This window comes from Podarcis erhardii (assembly GCF_964252035.2).
Source record: "Podarcis erhardii genome assembly, chromosome: 3".
NCBI lineage: Eukaryota > Metazoa > Chordata > Lepidosauria > Squamata > Lacertidae > Podarcis > Podarcis erhardii.
This window is the reverse complement of record NC_138507.1, coordinates 79432962-79451817: the sequence shown is the minus strand read 5'-3', so window position 1 is coordinate 79451817 and position 18856 is coordinate 79432962. Positions and strand designations below refer to the sequence as shown.

General features: G+C 40.9%; 1 protein-coding gene across 1 annotated transcript in view; it reads right to left on the bottom strand.

The window, feature by feature from the left end:
- Window positions 1-18856, bottom strand: part of FMN2 (formin 2) — a 158069-nt gene that overhangs the window by 79209 nt on the left and 60004 nt on the right. Inside the window, exon 6 of the mRNA XM_081856331.1 lies at window positions 17077-17221. Within this exon, the coding sequence (XP_081712457.1) occupies window positions 17077-17221 (145 nt within the window). The remainder of the gene's footprint in view (window positions 1-17076; window positions 17222-18856) is intronic.

The window sequence follows — 18856 nt, the reverse complement described above, 5'->3', positions numbered from 1 at the left end:
GACTTAATTGTGTGGGTGTGGATGCATGTGTCATCCTAGAATTGCTACCATTTGATTTCAAAAATTCCTGTATGCTGGGGTGGTACATCCTATGCAGGAACCTGCAGGCAATGAGGAACAATCACACCAGCATTTGAGAGCCAAGTCATTGATTGGCAGCTTGACTGAGTTTAGTATTTTGCATCTACGGCCTACTGTAATGCATGTATGCAGGATCACAAGCTGTGAAGTGAAGCTAACAACCGTGATATGCTGCTCCATGTGATGAAGGGGTCTGAGAGTTTCTGCGGAGCTTGAAAACTGGGGTCGTACTTGAAGAAAAAGGCATAGATAAAGAGAATATATTAAAACAAATATGTCAGAAACATGCAAGTGGAAGTGGGAAAAGTTCTTGGCTGATCTAGCTGGGCCCATTCAGTCTACAAAAACAAGATAAAAGCACACACGTGTACTAACCAAATACATATTATTTTTACATTTCAGGTGAAAGTTCTAAACATTTCTTAGCTAATAGACAGAAAACATGTATTAGCTAAGAGTCATAGCTCAGTAGTGGAGCACACACTTTGCATGGTTCAATCAAGGTTCAATCCCTTGCATCTCCTTCAAAGCAGGAAGGATCTCTGCCTGAGATGCAAGGGATCTGCTTACTGTCAGAAGAAAGAAAACTGGGAAAGAATGACCAAAAATCTGATATACAACAAGGCTTCCTCTTAGAATAGCAATATAATGATTACTTGACAAGCAAAGATAAGACATTTTGCTGTTGCATCATTATAAACCATAGCAAATACATAGCAATTACAGTGTGCAAATATATAGGGTGAAAATCATGGCTCCTGCCATGTGCCACATCCAAATCTGCACTCATGGCTGGTATCTCTTCAACAAAGCCAAACCAGAGTTGTGTCTGGCAGCACAGTGGCAACAGGAGTAGAAGAGAAATGAACCAGAGATAGGAAGCCTCAGGTTTGGGGGCAAAATGTGGTCCTCCAGACCTCTTTCTCTAATCCTCAGGACTCTCCCTAGACTGTGACACCTCCCCATGTCAGCCCCCTCTTCCTAGGCCACATCTCTCACCATCCCTGCTTCACACCCTCTCTGAATGCTTTTTTCCTGACTGAAAGATGAAGAGAGAGAGGTGTGTGTGTTTGTGTGTGTGATGCTTACATCCACACCCATTGTTCCACCCACTTTTTGCCTCTGGCCCTGCCCACCACTGGCATGCTGCCCTTGAAAGGTTCCCCATGATGGAGTGTGGGCCTCAGGCTGAAAGACATTCCCACTCCTTGGTTTGGAATGAAGTGCAATCCAGGCGAGTCTCTTCCTTTTATGTATCTGTCACAGCTGCATCAGTCCAACACCTAAGCAGGAAAAGCAAATAGTATCCCAGACCCCCAATTTAAAGTGCATAGTACTCAAGACCAAGTTATTTTGGTACTTGAGACCAAAAGATCCCACAAATGCCTCCTACCTTTACGACAATAAAGATACAATAACAATACATTAAATAGCTAACATCATGTGCCCTTCCATGATACCATATGCCCTTTCATGATATCATGGCTGGTATCTCTTCAACAAAGCCAAACCATAGAGTTGCGTCTGGAGTACAGTGGCAACAGGAGTAGAAGAGAAATGAACCAGGGATAGGAAGCCTCAGGTTTGGGGGCAAAATATGGTCAAATTAGCTGCCTGAGATGCCTCACACTGTCTAATGGTAGGGCCAGCCCTGGTTTTCATCCAGATGGGGACAGTGTCAGGATAGTTGCGGGTCAATTTAAAAAAACTGTGCACATCAAACTATATGTTTATTTCTGGTTTGGTGCCCACCAAGGTCCATAAATCTAATGAATAGGGAACGTGTGGCAATTGTCTTTATTTGGTCACCAGCACATATAAAGTTAAATATTCCCCAAAATAAAAATAAATGCTGAATGAATTCAATAGTATCATATTTCCTCCAGCACGGTGGCTGCAACAATACATGGCTAATTCACAAAATATGAATATTAGCATAAAGGCCTAAAGCAGTTCCCACAATTAGAAATAAAATAAACCCATTAACTGCAGCCATGTAAGCCTACAGGCTACAGACTAGTGACGCCATTAAGCAGAGAAACTACAAAAGTTTGCTAATCAAATCTCTAAGAGATCAAACAATTTCAGACACAATAGAAATCTCCCCTTTTTTAGTTTAGAGTTTGGAACTGCACTTTAAAAACAACTTTTAAAAATATAAAGGAAGCTAACGATACTATCAGCATGCTAACGTCTATGACCAAGTTCCTAACTGTTGAGTGGCCTGTATTGTTGATCAGTAAACAGTGACATGCCAAATTTGTTCCTGTATAGATAACACAAGCAAAAAGAGTCAGATATTTAATGAAAGGCAATGCAATACAGATGTCAGATAATTAAATACTTGGAGCAAAAGAAAAAGAAAAAAGAAAACCCCCTTCCCCCCAAATAGTATCTACCTCATGCAGAATTTGTTTTGCAAAAGTTCTACTTTCTGGAACAAATTTAATTGCTGATATTAACAATGTCTCAAAGTTGTTACTCATTACAACTGGCCAAATTACTAGTTGACACTAGTAAAATGAGCCAGAGGTTTTCAACTCAACAGTACAATAGTAATTACTAAATGACAAACGTAATGTCTCTTTTAAAGACTGTAAAACTAGGCCAAGTAGGTATTACTTAGCTATGGCAGCTCTTCTCCCAGATGTTAATCCCATAGTTTAGCAACAATGTTTTATTCAAAAGTGGTAACAGAAGAAAGTGCAATAGAAATGCCATGTGACTTCCCATACAGATTAGAAATGGTGCCAAGAATGAATGTTACTGCTACTATGGTACTAAAGGCATTTTTCTTTCAGTGATTATGCAGGGTGTCATGGGCTGGTTTATTTTGATTTTGAACCTGGTGCTTTTACCTCTATAAATTAGAACTTTTTTTTTCTAGGAGAAGAGTGCAATTTGCAAATAACAGAATTTTAGTATTCCTACAAATACAACTAAAATATAGGCCTAAAAATAACAGAGAGCACATAGCTGGAGATGAAGCTTTGAAGAGACACTACCTAAACAGCAGGAAAAACTTTCAGTCAGTTAAGAGCTGTTTGACAGTGGAACAGCCTCTCTCGGGAGGTTGTAGACTCTCCTTCCTTGGAGGTTTTTAAGCAGAGGTTGGGTGGCCATCTGTCATGGATGCTTTAGCTGAGATTCCTGCATTGCAGGGGGTTGGACAAGATGACCCTTGGTGTTAGGTTGTGGGCGAACATATCAGATGACACAGTGATTCTTCAAAAGAAGCTCTTTATTTGTAAGCTGGAACAGAACTAACTGAGGAGCTCAGTCAGCCTGCTTATATAGAGCTCCAGAACAATTGTAACTGTTGCAACTTTCTAAAACTATCCAATCACAGAATGTCACTTTTCGATCCTTCATTTGCATACAAACTATTCAATCACTGAACGTCACTTTCGATCCTTCATTTGCATAACTATCTACAGTATCCCCCTGCTGGCCCAGGGTGAGAACATCAGTACATAGCACTTGGGGTCCCTTCCAACTCTACAATTCTGTGATACCTACTAAAATAAATATGTTGACAGTGAGTTTCTCTCCCTCTCTTCTTTCACACTACTCAGGAGTGGGTGGCTGTATGAACACTGTCCCCTCCTATCTGCAGCTTTAAAGATCAGGTGCCGTCTGTGAAACATGTGTTCCCTCTTCCACCCTTTTCAAAACAAAATTCCTTCTAAAGTTTAAGAAAAACCTTGGCCCAACTTGAACACTGAAAACTCTGATCGGGGTTTAAACTATTTGAAAAAAGGGAAGCTTATTGCTGGAAATTCCCCTTCTTTCATCTCACAGGGCACTCCAAGGCCTGGATGTTAGCTCCTCAGAACTCTTTCTCTCTCACTATTACTATTTATTTATAATGGCTGAGCTCTGGGCCCATCCGAGCTCAGGCAGGGACAGTCTGAGATGGCTGAAGGGCCTTCAGCATCATGATTAGGCCTTGGCTGCTGGGCAGAGGAAGGGGTTAACCCTGAGGTCTTGGAATGCCCTCTGGGAGTCATTAGAAAAGAAACTTAAATGCTGATTTCTGATCCTCCTCATCCTTATTTATTAAATTTCTATAAACAAGAATCTGATTAAATAGGAACCCTGTTACAGTCGCTTCCAACCTTTGGGGAGAGGGGGAGTAGAAACCATGCAGTAAGATGGCAGCCTCCTGGTCTCTTCATGAAGGTTAAGAGACTGCCATGCTTTCCCTCTTCCTACTTTTTAAAGGCCTACTTTTCAGAAAGCTAGTGCTCTGATTGTATGGAGTCCCAACATGTGAATCGCTGCTCATGTGGAGGGGTTCCTTTTTAGGCATCTATGTGAGGGCATGGTTAGGTCAGGGACATGAAGACAGATATAGTGTCAGCAGCATAGTCCAACTTCTGTACACTCCCCCCTTTAAGGCTAATGTCTGGAATGGGATGAATTCTAACAAATGTAAATTTCCAAAACAAATTATATAATTCCTCAATTTTCACTGTCTAGTACTTTCTCCCGGTATGGGGGGAAAGAAGCCATGCAACCCCAGAGCTTGTCTGAGTAAGCTCTGAGAGACTTTATCCCATCCAACATATAAGCAGGAGCTTCTGCTCACACAAATGAATGTTCACTGACACATTTAGGTGACTATCAACATTCATGACCTGAATTTCTGTAGGCTGAGAGACCTAAAACCCTACAGTAATAAAATTAGAAATGCAGTCATCTGTGTCATATGTCTCCAATCAGCCATGACAGCCCTGGGATTCTGGTCCCTGCCCCAGGTACTATACTATACGATACTATACTATACTATACTATACTATCCCTATTTTTTTATTTGTTGGGATTCCTAAATTTTGCAAGCGTGAGTTGCCGGTTTGACATTCTTCAGGGTTCAGTCTCCTTCCCCATGTATACGATTAAATATCTGCATGGGTGGGGGAAGGGGAAAAGATGGCTCCAGACTCTCCAACACATATATGTAAATTCATACTAACATTTAAAGCTTCATATAGGGCATAGCGGAGCCTGGTGAAGCTCGTTTTGAATGACTGACACGAGATTGTGTGACATTTTGTTTTTCTAGCATATCTTTAACAAAAGAACAAACACCTACATGGTTTTTAAAGCAGCACAGGACAAGCTGTTGTAGAGTAAATAAATACAGCAAAAAGCAGACATAGTGGTGCTTCCTGCCATTTGTAATGGGGGAGCTTAAGAAGTGTTCCTTACTTACTATGGGAATGGGGGTGTTCTAAGCACGTTCCTATTTTCATCTGTAACATGTTGGAGGGTCTGGAATATATGACCACTGCCTTTAGAAATTCTTTATTTAAAAATAGCATTCCTGCCAGTTGCACTAGGTTTCCAAGTTAGGAAAAGCACATTTTCATACTCATTTCAATTTTCTTTATTGCCACCCATTATCCTCTTCTGATGTCCTTTCAGCTGCAAAGAGTGTGTAGCTGCACTTTGCAACAGAACCTTCCCATCTTATGTCATGACAAACATCTTTTCAATCATTATTCAATATTAAATATAACTTCCACATAACTGATTAATGCTGCCTATGTGTGTCAGAACCAGAGCCATGTTAAGAAAAATGAAAACACCCCTAGCATAAGTTTCAATTTCTCTCGCTACTCATTCCCCCAATCAATCCTAATATTCTATTTTGTAAATCAAAGTCTTTAAACTGTAAGCAACCTTTCATTTTGTTTTTATCATTAGAAGATTCAACTGGCTGGGTGGAACAAATACAATTACATGAGCTGCTTTACAGAACTAATCCCTGTTTAATATATTTGCTATAGCTTAATACCCCTTTGTATGACATTGGATGAAAAATTTATCAGATTGTTTAGATTCACATACACAGTAATATGTAAAAACAATAAATAACACATTCTCCAACTGGAGACAGAACAACAGATTAAACATTTCTCTCATTAGAAAGAATCACAGAATCCTCAGTTTTAAAAAGTGCTGAAGCGAAGGGATGTTTAAACTGGCCAAAAAAGAAGAAGCCTATTTTTCTTTCTTTCCTGAAATACCACTTTTTGACTACATTTAGCTTATTATTTCATGGAATTAACAGCCTTTTGTGACAGAATAGGCTCATAGATTTATAAAGAAAGGTGGATCCTTAGAACTGAGTTTTTAAAAGCCTTATGCAGCACACAAAAAGAAAGCAGTGAAGCCTAAAGCCAGAGCTCTGTGGGGCTTGGATGCACACATGGATGTTTTAGACATTACTGCCCCCACCTGAGCACTGCTGAAAAATTTTAGTGGTGCTTCCACTAATAAGCGGCAACATTCAAATCCTTTCTATTCCAGGTATGACTGAGCTATGATCCTCATATAATATTCATAGAACCATCCAATGTGCATGGAAGCTCATGAATGCCAGCACAGCCACTGTTGGGTTATGTCAGCTCTAGCATGCGTAAGCTCCACATAGTTGCAGAGAGCTGCGAAATGCTTACAGTTTCACATAAAGCACCTGCAGAGGGACGGGCTTTTCAGAAGTGCTTTCACTGGGACAGAGATGGGGTCTGAACAGAAACTCAAACTGTTGAACTTTAGGAGATATTCATGATGCAAATGCAGCACCCGTGGGCATCGACTTATGCACATGCAACAATGGCAAAGCGACAAAAAGGCAGAACCTTCCTAACAGTGTTTGAAGCTCCAATTGTTCTAGGCACATTTTGTGACAGGAAATTTCATTAGCGCAAGCAGTTTCTGAGCTCTAGGTGCAGTACTGCGCCTAAGATTTCAGATTCAAACTGCAGAGTGGAAGGAAAGGAGGCCATTTTTCTGCCTCCCCACCTCCAGCTACTCTCTGAAGACTGGAGAAGAGACCCTTATTAGGGGGGTGGGCAGGGGAAGGATTAGACCATGTGAAAAATGAACATAATAGTTTAGCTGCAGTTCGTTCATTTTCAGCTTTGTATTCTTGTTATAAAAAAGCACACCTAGACATTCCGTTGTTACGGCCATAACCTAGATTTAAGGTACCATTTAGCTCTTAGCTTTCATATCTCAGTTTGCGTGACTAGGGAATGTGGGAAAGGAAATAAAGACTCTGACAATGTTATGGAATTAAAATTAGGCCACAACTTTATTAAACTTCTGAATGTAGGGAGACCTTGGCTTAGGCCTTGGGCATGTATCCCTCCCAGCCCCCCAGCCGGGGAACTGGGGAACATCAGGGTAAATGGGATATGGGGATGCTCTGCAAGTGTAGGCAGGCAGCCGAGCCCATATCCCCGCACACAGGGTAGTTCACTGACAACCTTTCAGTGTATGGCCAGTGACACCCATTTATGTAACCCATTTCAGAGGGGACCCTGGAATCGCCGCCACAGGGGGGTGAGTCCCCACTTCACACACACACAAAATTATAGGGAAGAAAAGACTAAAGGATTCCACCCAAGGCCATAACCGCCAAAGTTGTGACAAATTGCTACGGGGAAGACAAAACCTGCCAATGCAGGAAAATTTCTTCCCAGTCCTTCAACAGCAACCAGTCAAAGACCATAGCAGCGCCTGCCAAACAGAAAGAAAAAGTTAACCTGTAAACAAGGAACATTAACAAATAGAGGGTAGGGAGGACCATAAAGAAGGTTGATCGCCGAACAATTGATGCTTTTGAATTATGGTGCTGGAGGAGACTCTTGAGAGTCCCATGGACTGCAAGAAGAACAAACCGATCCATTCTTAAGGAAATCAGCCCTGAGTGGTCACTGGAAGGACAGATCGTGAAGCTGAGGCTCCAATACTTTGGCCACCTCATGAGAAGAGAAGACTCCCTGGAAAAGACCCTGATGCTGGGAAAGATGGAAGGCACAAGGAGAAGGGGACGACAGAGGACGAGATGGTTGGATAGTGTCTTCGAAGCTACAAACATGAGTCTGACCAAACTGCGGGAGGCAGTGGAAGACAGAAGTGCCTGGCATGCTCTGGTCCATGGGGTCACGAAGAGTCGGACATGACTAAACGACTAAACAACAACAAAGGGTAGGGAGGGTGAATCTCCAGAGCGGTCTGCCTGGCTAATACGGCTCCTCCCCCTATATATAATGGGTCTGGCCCCACTTCCCAGGAATAATACACTGAGAAGCAGGTCAGCCCGTTTCTACTAGCAAGTTCCCTGGGAACTGTAGCACCGCACATGATCCCACAAAAGGTACCAACAATATAGTGTGAGTGCTCATTCTAACACTGCTTCCTACATAGCACCATTTTTTCACATCAGCATGAAGGTACTGAGTGAAGTCAATCAGAGAGCTGGGTTGCAAAGTAATCAAAATATTTATAATGCCAACCTCTCTGTTCCCCATCAGAAGCTGTAAATCAACGTTTAAAGTTGGTGATGGGCAGGATAAGGGTGAACAAACAGGCTTTAATCTGCTTTACCATTGTCCCCAATCACACGGAAGGTTTTAATTGCATTCAGGTAAATTCTGCTGACTTTTCCTGTTCAACATAGGAAGATCAGGGACTAAGTGAAGAGATTTGGGGAATGGGGCTTGTGTGCATGTCTGAAAGTTAACATGTTAAGGATTGCTCCATGGAGTCATCATCCAGTGAGTGGACCATGTGGTGCAGTGAGTGGACACGGGGAATAGAGTCTTTTCAGCCACGGAATGCTATTCAATTAGCCATCCAGCTGGCTCTATCACTGCTTGCATTGCAATGGGCAGTGATAGGTTGCTTATTTTAGAAGTCTCTCAGTGAAAATACCGGCTTGTTTATTTTTATGTTTGTAAATGAATGGCATTTCCATACCCAAGTAGCATGGGAAGAGTGTTTTGCTCCTTTTGCCTTGCACAGAATGCAACAGGGGGATTTTCTACCTGGTCACAACTTAAACCCATCCCCAGTAGTAGCTCTTACCTTATGGGTAGTATGTGTTTTGTATGTATGTGTCTTTCTATTTCTAAGTTGGGCATTAATGCTATACTAATAGAGAAGAGGTGGGGGAAAGTAAGACTCGGTTTCTCCCAAAGTCCAGCATCTCTGCAGAGAATTGGCTTCCCATGCACATAGAATAGTCTTTAAAGAATACATGTGGCACATTTAAACTTTCTGTGAACTACCTACACGGAACTGTATGATTTGGATGCAAAAATTTTATTCAGGCATTTTTAGGGTGATGTTTCCAAATGGATGAAAACTAAGCAGTTCCTTGCTGACAGTTTCTGGCTATGGGTACATCCTTGCAAATAGTTTTTTTTTTTTAAAAAAAAAAAAGTTAGATAATATTCTCCAAAGAATTGAAATCACTTCGATCTGCAAGAGCCAATTTTTCAACAACAGTTGTGTTCCTAAGGAAGCAGTCCTCAAGTTACTTATGAGGGATGAAACAAATGATTATGAACATTAATTAGGCTTCCATCTATATACAACAAGTTCAGTTTGTCAAACTGTGGCCAATTTATAAATCCCTTTCTTGCAATGTTATCCAGGACTGGGGCGGATGAAGAATGTAAGGTCATTGTGATAAGCCATCTTATAAACAGCACTCACAGAAGAGTTAATGTTGCCAAACAATTAAAATGAAGATGATGTTTTAAAAAGCTATGTGGACACAACATCCTTGTTGAATTAATCTGCTGCTTTAGTTAGGGCTCCTTAGATTGCAAACGATTATGAGATTTAGAATAATTAAGCCAACATTAAATCTTACTGATTTCAATGGAACTTAAGTACAAGTGTCTATATACAGGATCATGGCCTTAACTTTCACTACAGTTCTCCTCTCATAAACATTTATTTAGCTTGAGGAGAAAGTCCCACTTTATACTTAGAAGACAAAATCGAAACTAGGAAATGCTCTGAAAACTATGGCTGGGTAAAGAAAAACAAAAGTTCACCAGTATAAGGATGTGGGTAAGAAAAAGCACAAGCGCTTTTGATTTTATAGGAGGTGCAGCTCACAAAGCTGAGTTAACAATGTGATGTAACATTACGGAAGCCCACAGGCTTTTAAGTTACATTAACAGTAGCATTTGTTCAGCACTGTTTGTGATCACTAAAGTTATTATTATTTTTATTTCAGACATTTCTACACCAATTCATTATTTGCACTTTTATGGGGTCTACTAAAAACAACCCCTCCCCCAACGGGACTATAAAACAATTAAAAAAATTCATAACACTCAACATTGGCTTGAAATGCCTGCTGGAACAAGAAAGTCATAGTCATCTGCCTGTAGTTCAGCAGCTTGAACCTGGCTTGGTAACATATAGGCAGGCAGTGCAAGCTTTTAAGCACCAGAGTCATGAGTTGGTGACAGTCTGTCCCCATCAACAGACTAGCTGCATCATTTTGCACCAGCTGGAGGTTCTGGATCAGGCTCAGGGGTAGCCCCACATAGGATGCATTGTAATAATTAAGTTTAGAGGTTGCTAATACGTGAATCACCATAGTCAGGACATCCATATCCCATTATGGCTGTAGTTGGCACACCAGCTATAGCTGTTAATGGGTACCCTAGTTTGTCATAGTTAATTAATTGATATAAGCTGAGCATCAATTGTCCTGTTACAGTAATGATCAGGCTTGGGTGTGCATAAGGTACTGCAAACATATTTTCTGTGTCTGGATCTGTACATACAGCACTTGTACCACATGTGGGTCTCAAAGGGAGTCCTAGTTAGGGGGGTCAAAGGTGGTAACAGTGATAAACATCAGAAGCATATGTGGGCAAAGGCAGAATCCAGCTACAGGAATGTGATATCTGCATTTTGGCACATGATCAGTTTCAAGATTATTATAAGTGGCTGCATTTTGCACATGATCAGTTTCAAGATTATTATAAGTGGCTGCATTGGCATGCAACACTAAGCCAATCTTAATAAGTGATGATATACATGAGCTGCATGGGATGCACAGAGCTCCTTTGCAGCAGCTTCACTCCTCTTTTGATGATGCAAGCAGATGAACAAGCTGGATTGAGCACTTAATCATAGCTTCCCATTACATGTGAACCCATAAAATAAGGTTAATGATTCCAAACAAGCCAGGATATTAAGCCAACTTGAAATCATTTTCTGGTTTGTTTTGAAGCCATTAAACAGTTTCCAGGTTCACATAAAATGAGAAGCTATTGTGCTGTGATGAATCCTGGATTGTTAAACTGTTCATGTGAAGGGAAGAGCGAAGTGGCTGCAAAAAGTCTGTATGCACCAACGTGCATATTCTGGCTTATTTTTCCCCTTCTCCAAAAGTGCAGATAAATGCCTCAGGCTTTGGTGTTCCTAAAGTTATGTTACCTATCTGATGTTCCAGGAAACTGATTTTAATATGTGTTGCTTGGATTCAAAGATTGCTTATTTGGCCACAGTGATACACACCTTAGTTTCTATTTTAGCTTTACGCTGCTTTGAGTCCCTTTCAGGGAGAAGGGCAGGATATCAATAAACAGCAACAACACTCAGGCCCTGCTTGTGGGCTTCCACCTGGGGCACTGGGTTGGCCATCGTGAGAACAGGATGGTGACCTTTTGGTTTGATCCAGCAGGGCTATGCAATCTATGTATGGCTATTCTGAATTTTGGATTTGCGGGCACCTACTGCAGCTTTTCTTTTGACACAGCAAACTGTTTATATATGAATTGCATATTTTGTATTTTTTCAAAAAGTTATACAACACTTTGAAATATGTTTTAAGCAGTATAGAAATGGTTTAGGATAAAAATAAATATTTGTATAAAGACTAGTCTTGTTGCCCTCCACTACCTTTGAAAATACTGCTTAATGGAACAGGAAATACAGTAGTACCTCGGTTAAGTACTTAACTCGAGGTAATATTTCTGGGTTAGCGGAGTCTGTAACCTGAAGCGTATGTAACCTGAAGCGTATGTAACCTGAGGTACCACTGTACTGCTTAAATGGAACAGGAAATTGGATGGTATTCTACTAACTGTCCCATCAGCAGAAAAATTACCTCTAGCACACAACAGGATTTCCACTGCTCTCTTCACCCCTTGTGTGCCCCAAACTCTCCCTAGATTTGCTCAGGAGGGTTGGGAAGACCCCTAGAACAGACTTAAGCTATGCAGGGGTGGGAGGTGGGAAAGTCCTATTGTGCTAGCAGTAATGTTTGTCCTGACAGGACCGTGACTTAGTGCTCTGTTGAATACAACCAATATACAGTACTTTACTCATGCAATCATTTTAATACCTTGAATTCAGCTATCTCTGTTAGATTTGTTAGCTAGTTTATTAAAGCATACATCTTTCTGTCTCAGTATGAGGCACTCAAGGATGGACACAAGTATCCTAGCCCTAAACTATTTGGGGCTTTAAAGCAGGGCAGCACAAATCCTCTCCCCTACCCTTGCCAGATCTTTTAACCAAAGTGAGGAAGGAATTCATGGACATTCTGAGATTGTGGCAAATGTTGTCTGTATTTCGGGTGTTGTATTGCTAACAAATTCCACTGTGAGGTGGGTCTGAGGCCTGGCTTCTCTTTAAAAATTCTGTCTTCAAGGCTAGACTTTAACAAGCAAAGTGTGCCAAGCCACAAGTTCTTGTTCTTTATAAGAAAAGAAGCCAGCCCTTTGTCCACCTTAGAAAGGAAATAGTATGTACTAAACTCTCCACCCTAAACACCCACTCTCCCCCCTTGAACTTTGGGAAGTTTAACACACACCCTGGAAGACACTGGAATATATGTTTAAATGGTTGCCTGTTATCAATTTGTCCAGCCCTCCTGTAAAGGTGTGACTACAACTTCAAGCTGAATCCAGAAACAAGCAAACAAACAAACAAAACCATTCCACCGAAGATTGTACAATAATGGAGTGACCTATTCTGAATAAATTACTCTAGTCACAAAGCTTAATGGCTGAATTAAGCATCAGCTGAAGTTCTTTAAAGGCAGGCCTAAGTTAATATATTTTACACAATTTAAACATGTACAGTCAACACAATGGAAAAAGTATGATTGGTGCTCATCTAAAATGTAGATCTGCAATGGCATAATGGGGTCACTTGCTTTGCCCTGGTCATGAGGAAGGAGAAGAAACTTTTTGGGAAAGTGCCTGGCTCCAGAAGGGGGCTATCAGTATGACATAGCCTTGTTCTTACCAGATCTTTCAGAGAACCCTTGGGAGAACTGCAATTGGTGGGAATGAATAATGCAGACCTGATGGCCAAGGAGACATTGGGGCATCTCGCCCTTCTGTGTGTGGGTTGTAGAAATAGGAGAGGTCTACCAAAAATTGTGGGGACGCGGGCGGCGCTGTGGGTTAAATCACAGAGCCTAGGACTGGCCAATCGGAAGGTCGGCGGTTCGAATCCCTGTGACGGGGTGAACTCCCGTTGCTCGGTCCCACCTCCTGCCAACCAAGCAGTTCGAAAGCATGTCAAAGTGCAAGTAGATAAATAGGTACCGCTCTGGTGGTAAGGTAAATGGCATTTCCATACGCTGCTCTGGTTTGCCAGAAGTGGCTTAGTCATGCTGGCCACATGACCCGGAAGCTGTACGCCGGCTCCCTCGGCCAGTAAAGCGAGATGAGCACCGCAACCCCAGAGTCGGCCACGACTGGACCTAATGGTCAGGGGTCCCTTTACCTTTACCTTTACCAAAAATGGACTACAGTGACTGTGAAGTTGATTGACGACCTGCCGGTGCAGTGTCCATTTGCCTGGACCCAGTGTGATGCAGGTGGTCTGGCTGAGAGGCTCAGGAGGTGGCATTCTACCTAGTTCATGAGTGGGCCGACTCTTGCTGGAGGTCAAGGGAACTGGTGCCAATTGATATACGATTTCACACTGATGCTGTCAGACCACAGAAAGATGTGGAGAGACTGGTGTAGTAGAGGGAAGTGTTGTATATCTAACTGGGACACCCAGAGCTCCAGCCAGTTGAAGCTGTTTTGTGCTTCTGATGGGAACTACTTTGCCTGGATCAAGAGATTGGCGCCTGACATAATTATTGTCTTGTGTAGATCCTGGATGGTAGTGTCTTTCCTGCAGTTGGCATCTCTGTTCCACTATTTCATGGCTGCTTTGATTCTTATAGTCTAATGAAGGGTCCTGGCATGATGTTTGGACCATAGAGTGATCTGCACAACCTGAGAATTTGAGCCATCATCTTGATATCCATCTTCTTTGAGGCAATGAGGGAGGGGAGGGGAAAGATTTGAGTGGATGCTGCCTCTTGAAACCCCAAGAAATCTTCCTCCTCTGAGGATGATGGAGAGTGAAAAGCATGTGCATGATCAGACTGATTAATATCAGATTCAGCCCCATTAGGGGAGACCAGGAGAACCATATTCTCTGTTAGAGAACGCATGGGCTGGTTGCTTAAAGAAGCAGGAGGCTCTGGTCTGATCACCTAATAGGTGTGCTCTCGTTATATCTTTATCTCTTTGCTGTTTCTGGTTTTTGACTGAAGGCAGTGCCATATAGCTATCCAAATGTGTTGTTTTCTTTTAAGCCTTGCAAGCTACCAGGATGCCTCGCAAGCACGGTGGCACCATAGCCCAATCCTGTGACCCCATGATGCCAGGAAGAGATCTTGCAAGCATACATATTTCTGTATAGAGCTCAAGATTATACAATGCAACATTTTATTTTTGATAAAAAGATCCAAAGACCAATCTCTAGCATTTCAAGTTTTTTTAAAAAAATTTAAATAACAATGCTATTGTTGTTCCTTTAGTCCTGTTATATCTGAAAATCAATTGCATGGTATTTTTTAAGTGTTGTTTTTAAAGGTGGCATGGCTGGGAAAAGTCTTTTCTGAAATACCTTAGTCAACTGCTGCCATCAGAGTTTACAGTACTGGATTAGGTGGACCAATAATCTGTAAGGTAGCTCCATATATTCATATTTTTAATTGAATTCTGTTGGATTTTGTGTTTTCCAGAAAACATGTCCTTTTGCAGACCTTTAATGGTATCCAGTTCAAATATATATATTTTAAAAAATAACTATAATAAAGTGCTTTCCATTGCAAAGAAAACAAACATTGCCTGACATTAGAAACCACAACCGCTAATATTTCACCACAACTACTGCCTGCCTATTTAACCACCTTTTGCCAAACCCAACCTAGCAGCCATTATTTTATTGTTTGCAGAGGTTTGTTTTGCTAAATCTCATGATATGTTTTTGTTTTTGTTTTTTTTAAGGTCAAACTTAACAGCATACACACCCATCTACTTGAATACACAGCTATCCCATCATATATGGTCTGGCAAGATCTTCAGTGGAAGACAACAGGGGTTAGAACAGTTTTTCCCAAAACCATAAAGCTACTCAAAATAATATATTTAAGAAATCTGGGAAACAATACGGACTTCTGTATAACTGATACTCGGTATAAGTTATGCAGATCAACAAAGCAATGTCAAATGTTTGGTTGATGAAGATATCAAATGGATGCTCATAACAGATTGAATTTCATCATAAAAACAGCCTTATTTTGAAATACTATATTCTGATACCTACTGTTGGCTCTTCTGCTACTGGGGGGGAAAAGTTTGTTCAATGGAACATGCTGAAATGAAAATAAGAATCCTTATAACTTTGGTTCGTAACTCTAACTCTAACTGGAAAAAGCATCATTACTATAATCCAAGAAGATGTCAAAATAATTACCGTATTTACTTGAGTCTAATGTGCACCTTTTTTTGCCAAATTACATTGCAAAAATTAGGGTGTGCATTAGATTTGATGCTACATTTACATTTGCCGGCAAATACTTTTTTTGGTAATCTTTAGTGGGAGTTTACAACATGCATTAGTAGTTGACTATAGTGCCCTGTCAGTTGCAGTTTACCTAGACCAGGGATGTCCAAGATCACGATCTACTGGAAGATCCCTGGGAGGTTTTGGTAAATCACAGTTGATTGCTGGGTCCCTTTCCGTTAGTAAATTAACCCCCCCTCCCCACAAAGCTCAACAACTTTGACCTGAACCCCCCAAAAGGCGGTAGATCACTGGCCGTTTTTAATTCTGTGAGTAGATCGCAGCCTCTTGGGAGTTGGCCACCCCTGCCCTAGACCATCACATTTTGTAAAGAACAATAACAACAGGATTTTGCTTCAGATATGATTATTACAAAGTCAAATTATAAGGTCCAGTTTCAGTGCTATAGACAAGCCATGTAGATTTAGATGGTCTGTACAGAAATGCATGCAGATGGGCCCAGGCTCAACCCTCCAAGGCTCCAGAATGATAAGGTGTCTGACAGGGAAACCTTATCTTGCACAAACATTTCTAGTGGGATCCACTTTACATATTCTCTAGCACTAAACAAAGCCTGAATGCAATAAGTTTCAATGCTGCTTAATCTGCATAGCCATTATTTATACATCTATAACTTGTCCCCTTTGTTTTTGTTAAAAGCAACCCTTCAGTCACAAAGTTAGCAAGGCTAAAATTATCTAGCTTCCCAGATTTGTCACACACAATTCTATACAACAGCAAGTCATAATGAATGCTTATCATTTCCACTGATGCCTAACATTGATGACTGAGGTTTAGATTCCACAAAAAAAGGGAGGAATCTCCTCAATTCTCCATGTCTCCCCCTTCAGTCTAGAATCATAGAATTGTTGAGCTGGAAGGAATCCTGTGGGCCATCTAGTCCAACCCTCTTCAATGCTGGAATATGCAGCTGTTCCATACAGGGATAAAACCTGCAACCAACTGGGCTGTCCTGTCCTTGCCTTCTCTTTTTTGTGTCCAGCACCCTCCACATTTAACTTGCATTTTCTCTGTTCAGGCTACCCAATTTATTAATTATTCTCCCCTTTATCCTATGCCTTCACTTCATACAGTGTACATCTTCTCCATGCAGTATATTTAAAGATGTCTGAAGGAAAGGGACTGAACAAATGTAGCACAGGAAAGTGTGTCATGCAGATATACCAACCATGAGTTACTTACAGACAGATCTACTGAACATGCCTCCGCCCTCCTGGCAAGGGTGGCCAATGTTTTTCTACAAAAGGATTGTTCGCCAAAGAAAGATTGCAAGAGGGTACTCACTTGTTTGTTCTTTGTCTTTGTGATGGTGTCCGAAATGGGTTTCTTCCTCTCTTTAACAGCTGTCTTAGAAAACAGTTCTTCAAATTCGTGATAATCTATGGAAGGCTCTTCAATTTTCTCCCACACAAGTGAAGTACTAGAATCTCTAAAGTTAAGCAAAAGACCTATGTAGGACAATGTCAGACTAAAGAATCATAAAATGGTAGAATAACGATAGATAATAAATAATTTAAGCTGCTAAAAGTAGCATTCTTTTTCTTCTAGTTAAACCTGGACTTCTCAAAATGAAATACTGAAATATTGAAGACCCCTATTTTCCATATTAAAGTAAGTTGCAAATTTTCTGTAAAACATACTTTTTAGTAGGGAACTGGTTTCATAGAGTAACAAAAATAGGGATATGCAGGCCATAATTTAAGGAATATTAAGATTTCTATCTGAAGGTTTCTGATCAAAGTCACTATGTCAATAGTCAAGAAAGGTGAGAGGATCTGGAAAATAAGTATTTGCAGATTGACATTAAGTTTAATTAAGCTTAAAAGGCAAGCAAGGAGAAGAAAGAAAAGAAAACACTTTCACAAAACCTAGCATAATGTTTACACAGGGCAATTTTTGGTTAACTAGAACTATTGCGAAGACTTCAAAATTTTGTCACAGACTTCATAAATCAGCGCACAGCTTATGCTGCCTTTGGTTCATATTTGAAATGGATTTGCACTGTGAGGACAGATTGTATTGTTTCTTTTCTCTTAATAAGAGTGATGTTAGCAGCACAATCTGAATCAACTAGCTCTTCTCTCCCTACTTGACTATTATTATTAGAAGGTAAGAGAAGTGGGGAAAGGGTATGATGCATAGAGTAGTGGACACAAGCAGAAAACAACACAAAGAACCTCAGTTTAGTTTTCCGTTGCTCAGAGGAAAAATACATGAAAATAATTCCATGAAACATTCTTAACTGCATCCCCACAGCCGCACCAGAGATGACAATGCACTGCAACAACAGCCTTTTCGATCCACATTACAGACTAGAAAACCTCTTCCACAGCCACTCTTCAATATCCCCAAATATTTCTCTTTGTGCCTGAATTTTCCTAATAGAACTCAGTCCTGGAACCTATTTTCAATGCAGACGGAACAATAATAAAGTGTGTGCCTCCAAGTACGTGCATTATACTCTACTTTGCAGAGGTGGGGAACTCTTAACCCTCCTGAAATTGGTGGACTCCGAACTCCCATCAGTACCAACAAACATGGTCCATGGTCAGGAATGAGGGGAGTTATAGTACTCCATCATCTGGAGGGCCATAGGTTCCCTTAGCCCTGCCATAATACAAGAACTGCGGGGCTAGTTTATACATGTGACTGCAATTTTGTATTCCCACAATTTGTCCAGGTTGCTCATGCAACTGAAGTACTTTCATACGTGTACTGGACCACTTCCTGCCAACATGCTGATATATTTTTTAAGTCATAATCCTGTGTGGCCATGTACATATGAAGAGATTTTCTCCATGAGATTGTGGATACAGGTAAATGTGCCAAATGATAGCACCAAGGGCATTCAGCGGCATTTGTCACATGTGTATGAATTGGCCACCCAAGAGAACATCTTTGAAAGCTCCATGAGAAAGTGCAATTTGCATTAAACATATATGTTATAATTACATCTGATTCAGAATCGAAGATAATACACATTGCTGTCCTGGGAATTATTAGTGTTTGACCAAGCCAAATATGGTCTATGCCACCTGGTAACTTTTACTGTTAAAATACACAG